Below are 10,246 nucleotides of genomic sequence, written 5' to 3'. Positions count from 1 at the left end.
ATCTTGTGCACATTAAGCATTCACCCTTCCTCAGCTCCTGTTCTTGTGTAGAAAACACTTGTGGGTCAGCTGGAGGGTAAAGTTGCTTGCCCTCAGCCTTAAATGAGTCTGAAACCCAGGAATTCACGTAGAGGAGGGAACCAACTCCTATAAGCTGTCCTCTGACTCCCACACACCACGCGAACGCTGTGGCAAGTGTACACCGGCCCCCATAAATAATGTAATAAAATATATAAATGTTAAAAAAAACTTTAAAAAGATATTGATTTTAGGCTTTGCATCAATTTTCTTTTAAAACATGGAATATGAACGATTTACCTTGACTACTGAGCTTTTGGGTGCCCCCTAAGGTACGGTCTCACCCTGATCCCTGTATTGTCGGACCGGGGTCGAAGGTCGGGCTCTGGTCTCAGTGCCAGAGGGGGAACATCTTCGCGTGTTTCCTCCCCCATCGTGAGAAGAGAGTGACTAGAAATAAGCTCTTGAGAGTTTAATACTTGTCCTGCTCTGACACGCACAAGCGACTGTCTGAGGCTACATCAGTTCAACATCCAGACTTAAAAATCGAGGAGTCCAAAACAGCGGATACGCGAGACTTCCGGGCTCTGGCCTTCTGATTGGCTGATACAAAAATCACTCAAACAACGACAACGGGGCATTGCGTCATCAGCGAGCGGCAAGCTTTATGTAAAGTAAGCTCCTTTCCAATTGGCTCCCTTCTTCAAGAGCAACTGAAACAGCATAGGGGATTCGCGTTTCTTCAAATCTAGACTTCCGGCATCTGGAGGTACGAGGAAGCCGGGAGAAATTTGTTAAGCTTTTGAGGATTGGACTTCTGGGGGCGGGGCCTTAGCGAGATAGGGGCGTGGTTATCTTTGGGGGCGTGGTTATTTCGGAAATCGTGGTGAAGTCTCCAAGTTGAAGTTTCTAAGCAAGCGGGAGGCGAGGTTTGGGGCGGGGCTCCAGTGATGGGCGGGTCCAGAGGAGCGTCCCCGGCGGGCTGCTGGACCTGCGCTCAGCACTGAAGAGTCAGTGCTAGCTCTTCCGCTTGCTGGTTGCAGTTCTCAGCCATGGCTCCTCGCTGCTGGCACTGGTGGCGCTGGTCCGCGTGGTCTGGGGTTCGGCTGTCTCTCTCCAGGAGCACTCCGAGTAGGATCAGGGCTCTTGGGGCTGCACCAGGGCGAGGGGAGGCCTGTGATCAAGAACGGGGGGGTGGGGGTCCGAGCGGAGCTGAGGCGGGGCTGGAGAGGGGCGAAGCTGAACGTGTCTGCTCTTGCGGGAGAAATGGGAGTGATGGAGAGGGGAGGATCTGTGGAAAGAGATGTAAGGCGTCCTGGGTAAGACAGCTCAGTAAAGGCTAAAAGGATAGACCATGAGGTCTTTATGTGTGATACGAGGTGAACGGAGGTGACAGGCAAATCCGAGGTGAGGAGATGAGCAATAGAGTTCTGTGGGGAAAGAAGGGATAGAAAAAAGCAAAATAGAAACGTGATGGGGATATGAAGACATGAGATCAAACAGGGAACCTCGCAAGAAAGAGTGCTGTGCAGGACAGCTTGGGGGTTAAGGGGGTCTGGGGCAGATTATTGTTCATGGGTGAGACATGGGGTTCTGGATAAAGACAGCTCTGGCATTCAGATGAAATGGTGAAGCTTTGAGGAACGGAAAAAGGAAGATGCAGGTGAGGGTGAAGGCAAGCTGCAACTGGACAGAATTGGTTTGGGGTGGTAGGAGGGTGTTGGTTTGACCCTGCTGTCCCCTGCTCTGCCTAGCCCCAGGCTTCTGCCAGAAGTTCTCCACACACGAGAAGACCCCTCAGATCTGTGTGGTCGGCAGTGGCCCAGCTGGCTTCTACACAGCGCAACACTTGTTAAAGGTAAGCGAGGCACTCCCTCCAGGCTCCCTTCTCACCATTTCTTGCCCCAGTTCTGGGGGTAGGCTCCAGCCCTTTGGTTTGTCTGACAAGGATGGGGCTTCCGACTCATGTAAGCTGTGTTCTTTCTACCTGATTCCACAGGTATAGCTGAGGCGCCCTAGGTCCTCAGCTGTGAGAGACATACATTTGTTCCATGGATGGTGGTTGAGGACAGATGGGCAGCTGTCTCCTGCTTTGTAGGGAAGTCTTTTCAGTCTAATGGGATGGCTTTTGCCTCCCCTTATCTTTACGCTTCTTCATCTCCAGCATTTTATATTTCAAGGCAATCTTGTCTGCAGCTTTGCGCCCTCCCCACGACCATTCTCTTCCACAAAGGCCAAGGTCTCAAAGCTTTCAGTATTAGTCTTGCCAGATGTACTGGAAACTCTGTCTCAGACCTTAAAGCAAAAGAGGAAGGGGGCGGGGTACTGCAGAGAAGGCTCCGTGGTTAGGAGTGTTTACGGTCTCAAAGAGGACCAAAAGATGGGAGTTGGGTTCCCAGCACCCACACAGTGGCTCACAACTCAGCTCCAGGGAACCCAATGTCCTCTTCTGGCCTCTGCTTGGCCCTTCATTCTTGCACACACACACAACGTACATAACTAAAAGTGATAAAATAAGTATTTTTAAAAAGTAAGGGCTACTGAGATCGACTGAGAAGAGACAGTGTCTGAACTTTAGAGGGGCTTGTAATACCAACAGGACAGAAGAAAAAACAATGATTGTATTGATAACACATACAAATATTTGAAAGGCAGAGGGACCCAGTGGCCTGGTTTACCTGGGGCTGACACTAGGAGGGTCTCATGGAGACCTCTGCTGTGAAGTGACCTATGCATGACTCTGCAGCTACATACCATGATCTACACAGGTCAGCGCCTCCAGAAGCTGTCCCCTAGAGATGTATATTTGAGAAGCACCGAAGGCCATGTGTGGGCTTCGGCAAGCTCCCTGGTCCCGACATGAGTCAGCCTGGAGTGCAAGGCCACTGCTGAAGGACAGCCTGAGTTCTGGGATGGAGAACAGCCTGGGCTCTGGGATGGAGGATGGCCTGGGCTCTGAGATGGAGACCCAGGGGTTCTCAGGGTTGGGGTGGGTAGGTGGGTGGTGTGGTTGGTATCAGGGAGGGTACTTGTAAGGGGCACTGAGGTTGAGGGAATAGGATCTAGAAAGCAGGGTTTTTGGTGTCTTCTCAGTGGGCGGGATCTTGACCTGCAGGCATGTGGGTGTGCTTATGGACCTGACAGTGTAGCTCGAGGAAGCTGGTTTACAAGGTATTTTAGGGCTTGAACTAGGGGTAACCCCTAGCCCAGTCTAGAGGGAGAGGTGTGCAAACTGTATTTTATGGAGCATATGAGAATAAAATAGCAGGAGAGCCTCAGGAATGAGGAATTATGTGGATGAAGGCCAGAGGAAGGGGAGTGGCCCTGAGCCATCATTCCAGAGCCTCTTCCAGAAGGCCATCGCGTATCTGAGGGGTGAAGAGGTGAGGGCCATGATCACAAGGTACCCAGAGACCACTGACCACGTTGTAGACTTGAGTGGCTTTCTTTGAACACTCTCCATGTTCCCTGCTGGAGAGGTTTTATCTAAATAAGCATTTCTGGGTCCAGCTCAGATTTAACCAAACTCTATGACTGGGACTCTCAGAATCAGCAGTTTTAAGCAAACACCCTGGGGGGGGTTGGGGGGGTGGATTCTGACCCTCACAGATATAGGAAACAGGCCTCAGTGACTCATCTCAAGCAAATGGGGAGAGAGGAGACGTCTCAGTGGTTAAGAGTGCATACCGCTTTGAAGAAGTTCTGAGTTCAGTTCCCAGCACTCCCAACAGGCGACTTACACCCATCTGTAACTCTGGGGGCTCTGAACCCACCCTCTGGTCTCTTTGGGTGCTGTTCTCATGCGCTTGTGCTCCGCACCCCACATACGGATAACTTAAAAAAAAGACATTTAAGGAAGGAAAGGCAAGGAAGCCTCCCCTAGGGATGGAACACAGGGCCTCGTGAGTGATGGCGGGCACCGGCAGCTCCCCCAGCCCACTTGTCGCTGGGAGTGCTCTCTCTGATGGGTAGACTTAAGCAGGGCTGCTTGCCCAGAGAGCAAGAGAGTGGGGGAGGAAAGGATGTGGACCGAATAGGTCAAGGTGAAAGGGGAGGCCAAAGGCCACGACTGGAGCTCCAGGGGTGGAGGGAAAAAGAAACACGGATAGAGGGGAAAGGGCAGGGGACAAGGAATGGGCTTCGATGTGTGGAGTGAGGCATCCTGGATCTCAGATGGGAAAAGAGATAGGGTGAGAGGAGGGGGAGGAAAGATAGAGAGGCCACGTCAGGCCTCCAAGATGTGAGGTCACAGGAGGGAGTAGGGAGGACTTCCCTAGGACACAGGACATGTAAATTCAGGAAGAGCAGGGGACCCCAGAGCAGAACTGCTTTGGGGACTGTCCATCTTAGGAAAAGGGCCAGAGAAGCAACAGTTGGTGGGAGGAGAGAGAGGTTTCTGGGAAGATGGGTCTTGGTGTGAGATCAGGGCTACTGTGGACAGGTAGTCTGGAAGGAAGACTCCCTCTGCAGGGGGATGGAGCGGAAGATGCAGACGGTGAGGTGAGGTTGTATCAGGGATGGCTAGCAGGCTGAGCAGTTTGAACTCTGACCTGTGGCCGTGAGAAGGACGGGGAAAGCCACAGCTGTAAGGAACCTGAGTGAGTCCGTTGTGTCCTCACACTGGGGGACCCGCAGGCTGAGCTCTTGAGCCTGACTCATTCAGCCTTGAGTGTGGTCCAGAGGGACCAGACATCCTACTGAGCAGACCCTTCCCCCATGACCCAGCAGTTGGTGGCGGGACAGGGCTTGGCTCTGTGGCTGTGGACTTCACAGCTACACTCTCCATAGTTCTCCATAGCTTCAGTTTCCATGGTGTCTGAGAGAGGCCATTTGGGAGGCTGCTTAGGGTCTGACCAAGGACAAAAAGGCAGAGGGGCTAGAGGGGTTGGCCTTAGGGCAGGCTGTGGAATAGAGGGAAACAGGATTTGGACGAAGGCCAGGGGAGATAAGCAGGAACCCATTGGCCTTGAGTCCTTCTGAGCTGGGTGGGGAGGTCAGGGCACTCTCTTCCCTGACTCACCTTCCCCAAGGCCTCCCAGTTCACAGAGAAGGAGACCGAGGCCCAGGCTTGTTCTGGGACTTACCGGGTCCTTGCCATTGGTGGCAGCAGAGCCAGACCAGGCTCATTTGGCTAGTTCCAATCTCAGACCTTCCCTATACCCTGTAAAGTGCCTTGGGACACAGGTGACATGGGGCAGCTGAAATAGCCAGACTGTTTTTCTAAAGCTGGGAGTAGGCCCTCTGCCACCCCTTCTGTCCCCACATGTCCCAGCTGTGTCCCCATTTTCTCTGACCCCACATGCCCCAGCTGTGCCTCATTTTCTCTGTCCTCTCTCCCAACTTGGCTGATCCCTGACACAGTAGCATCATCTTGGAGACTTAGAGCTAAGGCAGGTCCTCAGATCACATGGCCAGTATGTCATGAAGGTCTTCGAAGGTCTACATCTGACCTGAGGATGAAGTCCTGACACTTCCAATTCCTCACATTCTCTGTTGGAAGTCCCTGAGATCTGACCTCAGTTTCTCTTGCTGCCCTGTTCCTCGAGAGCCCTTATCTGGGCAGAAGGAACGCTGGGTCCTTCTTTCTGCTCATGGATGGGTAGAGCCAGGCTCGTTGGCCATTTGAACTGGGTTTCCTTGCTCTGCCATGGGAAGGGTGACCCTGTGGGGGCCCTGCCTCCCCTTTGAACCCACTGGCTGTTTTTCTCCCTCAGCACCACACCCATGCCCACGTAGACATCTACGAGAAGCAGCTCGTGCCATTCGGCCTGGTGCGCTTTGGTGTGGCACCTGACCATCCTGAAGTAAAGGTGGGTGTTGCCTGGTGTGGAGGATGGTGTTGGAGACGGTAAAGATGAGAGTAGAGAGGCTCCCTGACATACAGGGCCCATTCCGGGCATCGGGGGCAGTGGGCAGGGGAGGGGGTGAGAGTGAGACTGGCATGTTCCCTGGAGCTACCCTACCTTCTAACGTTCCCCTCCCGATGCTGCATGGCAGAATGTTATCAACACATTTACACAGACAGCCCGCTCAGACCGCTGTGCCTTCCGGGGCAATGTGGTGGTGGGCAGGGACGTGTCGGTTCCAGAGCTTCAGGAAGCCTACCATGGTGTGGTGCTGGTGAGTTCCCGTGTGGAAGGGGTGTGGTTATAAGAGGAGGGGCTGCGGGAGGCAGGAGGCTGGTGCTGAGGCCTTGGGCATGGGTGGTGGCTTCGTCTTCCTTCAGAGTTATGGAGCAGAGGACCATCAACCCCTGGGAATTCCTGGCGAGGAGCTGCCTGGAGTGGTCTCAGCCCGGGCCTTTGTGGGCTGGTACAATGGGCTTCCCGAGAACCAGGAGGTGAGTTTGAGGGGCACCCCTGCTGCTTCCGGCTGGAGTCAGGACATTGTGCCCCCACCTCACCCCCCTGTTCGACTTTGAGGTCAAGGTAGTGAGGAGAAAACTGAGGTTGATGTGAGACATCAATGGCTGAGGCAGGCCAGCTGTGGAGACCTTCTGTGGGACTGAGGGAGAGGGAAGTGGGATGGAGTGGATTGCCTAGGGCAGGCTGGGGGCCCAGCAGACATGGCCTAAAGTGTCTGCGGATGAGATTAACCTAGTTGGGACTGAGGAGAGGGGCACCCTATCAAGACCTTTCTCTTCCAGCTGGCGCCAGATCTGAGCTGTGACACGGCTGTGATTCTGGGACAGGGGAATGTGGCTCTGGATGTGGCCCGGATCCTGCTGACCCCACCTGAGCACCTGGAGGTGAGGGGTCAGTCAGAGGCTGGAGAGATGGAGTGGGAACGCATTGAGAAGAGAATGCCCCTGAGGGGGTGGGGGGATTCGGGTCTCATCTCTCCCAACAGGAGCCCAGGCAAGGTACCTTCACACCCCAGTGTGCCCTGGGCATTCACACACTCATTCTCCTTCCTCGGAACATCCGGACTGACCTCCTGCTAGCTAAGAATTTACATTCCTTCCACTTCTCATTCTTGCCTCAGCTATTCCTTCTGCCTGGAGGTCTTCCAGGCCGTCCTGTGCAGGTGTCCCTTAGATACGGGCTCAGCCACTAGTCGCCTTTACTTCCATTCCACAGCCTTGCTTCGAAGACTGTGGCTTTACACCGATGAGAACGGAGGAGTATATCTCTCCCTACAAGATAAGAACCATGTGAGGTTTCAAACTAGCCTGTTTAGCTCACACAGACTGTTAATGCCTCCGTAAGCCCCTTGTCCTGTTGCAGACCTGTGATAGGCTGTCAGGAAAACCTTACAGGGTGGAAGAAAGTGCCGTTGTTACCTAGGAGCCATTTGCAGGATTGGCGTCAATGCTCTATGTGGCCGCCAGGGGGAGTTGGCGGTATAGATTTTGGACCGATGGTTTTCTCCGGATCAGAGTGGGAAGGAGACCGGCTAGCCTCGCAAGTCCCCCTTTTCCAAGTCAAGTCCTCCTTCCCCTTCGTTTGAATCAAGGTCAAATATTTAGCCTTGGCAGGCCGGAAACTCACTGTGTGGATTAGACTGGCCTCGATTTCACAGAGATACGCATGCCTCTGTCTCCTGTCCCACTGTACCTGGCCTTAAGAGTCTCCTTTTGTGCCAGAAAACAGACATCACAGAGGCTGCATTGGGGGCCCTGAGGCAGAGTCGGGTGAAGACTGTGTGGATAGTGGGCCGGCGTGGGCCCCTGCAAGTAGCGTTCACCATTAAGGTACGGAGCCCAGAAGGGGAGGAGCCAGGGTTCTAAGGAAAGGTTTCCGCTTCACATGCTTTGGAGTTGCTGCAGGGCCCTTGGGAGTGGCTGCTTCCCTGGATGGAATGGGGAGGAGGCAGGTCCCAGAGGCTGTGGTCTTTCCCCACACTGCTCATGGTTTCTCCCACCAGGGCTGAACTCTGGTGGGCCCGGGAGCGCTCAGCGCTCTGGACCTGACCTCCCCCTCCCCCAACCCCCACCCTCAAGGAGCTTCGGGAGATGATTCAGTTGCCAGGAACCCGGCCCATTTTGGATCCTTCGGATTTCTTGGGCCTCCAGGACAGAATTAAGGGTGAGGGGCCAAGTCCAGCCCCCCCAGCTCACAGGAAGGGGATGTCTTAAGTTAAATAAGGCTTGGGGAAGGGCGACCACAGGGACAACGCTGCAATATTATCCCATGTTGCTGACAGATGTCCCCCGTCCAAGGAGGCGGCTAACAGAACTGCTGCTTCGGACAGCCACGGAGAAGCCAGGAGTGGAAGAGGCTGCCCGCCAGGCACTGGCCTCCCGGGCCTGGGGTCTCCGCTTTTTCCGAAGCCCCCAGCAGGTGCTCCCCACCCCAGATGGCCGACGGGTAGCAGGCATCCGCCTGGCAGTTACTAGTCTAGAGGTGAGTCTTGTGTTACCCAGACTTCCCCTTTTTAGGCTTCCCCCATCCCATCCTGGTGTTACCCACATTCTCCCCAACAGGGTGTTGGGGAGTCCACTCGGGCAGTGCCCACAGGAGATGTGGAGGACCTCCCTTGTGGACTGCTGCTGAGCAGCGTTGGGTATAAGAGCCGCCCCATCGACCCCAGCGTGCCCTTTGACCCCAAGCTCGGAGTCATCCCCAACACAGAGGGCCGGGTTGTGAATGTCCCAGGTGAGATGGTGAGCAAAGGCAGGGCGTCTGAGTCCGGTGGGAGGCGGTTGTGCCAAGACCACACCATCTATGCCCATATGGTCTAAGACACAGCTTTGAGACAGGCCCTCCTCCTGCCCCCTCGGCCACATGCTCAGGCAAGCTGGGACATCATTCAGTAAAAGTTTGCTGAGGCCTTCTCTGGGCCAATGCTGACGCTGGCGGGAGATCGCCCCCTGTCCTTGGGGAGCATCAGTCGGCTCACCCGTCCTGTTCATTCATTCAGTAAACATTACTAAGGGCCTGCAGAACCGTGATGAGCAAGTCTCAGCTCATTTGTGTCCTCAGGGAGCGGCTCTTCCACATGGAAGCTGTGGGGAGGGAGGGTGGTGTGGGTGAAACAAGACTCTGTCATGGGCCGGGTGTGGTGACACCCACCTTTAATCCCAGCACTCGGGAGGCAGAGGCAGGCAGATCTCTGAGTTTGAAGTCAATCTGGTCTATACAGTGAGTTCCAGGACAATCAGGGCGACACAGAACCCTGTCTAGAAAAACCAAACCAACAACAACAACACACACACACAGAGAGCTATCATAGTGAGCCAGTGGCTGTAGTAAGTCCACTGTGTGGTCTACTGGGAGACATGGAAGAATGTTTACCTGTGTATGTGTGTATAGTTCGGGATACAGACTTGCTAGGCGGTGTTCAGCCATGCTCTCTCTGTTGACCCTCTCAGGCCTCTACTGCAGTGGCTGGGTGAAGAGGGGACCCACAGGTGTCATCACCACAACCATGACGGACAGCTTCCTCACCAGCCAGGCGCTGCTGGAGGACCTGAAGGCGGGGCTGCTGCCCTCCGGCCCCAGACCTGGCTATATGGCCATTCAAGCCCTGCTCAGCAATCGAGGTTGGAGCCTAAAGCTGAAGGCTGAGGGTGGGACAGTGGCTTGTCTTTGGAACTTTACCCTTTGGGAGGAGGACCCTTAAGGGGCTGAGAGGAGGTGACAGGCCCATCTTCGTATTCGCCTCAGGAGTCCGGCCAGTGTCTTTCTCAGACTGGGAGAAGCTGGATGCTGAGGAAGTCTCTCGAGGCCAAGGTACTGGGAAACCAAGGGAGAAGCTGGTGGATCGAAGAGAGATGCTGCGGCTGCTGGGCCACTGAACCTGGGCCCCAGCCCGTACCGTGCAAGACGAGAGCCGGGCATTCTGAGTTGGACTCTTTTCTCGTTCATTATGTTGCTGGCGGCCCTGGCTTAGACGCCGAACCGTGCCCTTTCCAGGGGCCTCTGGACTCTGCCTTCTGCAAGCTGACCTCCCAGTGTGGGTTGAGGCCAAGGAGGGAACCTGAAGCTAGGGATGGATGGAGATACAGACTGACCCTACCCGTCCTGCTTCCTTTCTGATGGACCTTGGAGGGCCTCTAGAACGGAACACAGTGGAAATAAAACAGATGTGCCTAAGACCCATGGCTGATAGCTACCATTTTTGGGGGGCTGTTACTGTGTAGCTCCTGTTTGGCTGTGGCTGCCAGAGGGAAATAAGAAAACAGATCCTAGCCGGGCATGGTGGCGCACGCCTTTAATCCCAGCACTCGGGAGGCAGAGGCAGGCGAATTTCTGAGTTCGAGGCCAGCCTGGTCTACAAAGTGAGT

The 10,246-nt window shown here is 54.7% G+C and overlaps 1 protein-coding gene across 1 annotated transcript; it reads left to right on the top strand.

Moving 5' to 3' along the window:
- The first annotated feature begins 979 nt into the window (after positions 1-979).
- Fdxr (ferredoxin reductase) lies at positions 980-10,057 on the top strand. Its single transcript, XM_021175972.2, has 12 exons — positions 980-1,149; positions 1,773-1,876; positions 5,733-5,828; positions 6,016-6,138; positions 6,245-6,358; positions 6,665-6,766; positions 7,604-7,711; positions 7,961-8,045; positions 8,164-8,363; positions 8,444-8,615; positions 9,332-9,502; positions 9,627-10,057. The coding sequence occupies exons 1-12, from the start codon at positions 1,071-1,073 to the stop codon at positions 9,755-9,757; spliced, it is 1,485 nt and encodes a 494-aa protein (XP_021031631.1). The 5' UTR covers positions 980-1,070; the 3' UTR covers positions 9,758-10,057.
- The last annotated feature ends 189 nt before the right edge of the window (positions 10,058-10,246 follow it).

This window comes from Mus caroli, chromosome 11 (genome assembly GCF_900094665.2).
Source record: "Mus caroli chromosome 11, CAROLI_EIJ_v1.1, whole genome shotgun sequence".
In the NCBI taxonomy this organism is placed as follows: Eukaryota; Metazoa; Chordata; class Mammalia; order Rodentia; family Muridae; genus Mus; species Mus caroli.
This window is presented reverse-complemented; position numbering and strand designations above follow the sequence as displayed.

Coding starts and splice junctions, on each gene's coding strand:
- Fdxr (XM_021175972.2), top strand. CDS start 1,071: ATGGCTCCTCGCTGCTGGCACTGGTGGCGCTGGTCCGCGTGGTCTGGG. Junction 1,150..1,772: donor TCTCTCCAGGAGCACTCCGA/GTAGGATCAGGG, acceptor TGCTCTGCCTAG/CCCCAGGCTTCTGCCAGAAG. Junction 1,877..5,732: donor CAGCGCAACACTTGTTAAAG/GTAAGCGAGGCA, acceptor TTTCTCCCTCAG/CACCACACCCATGCCCACGT.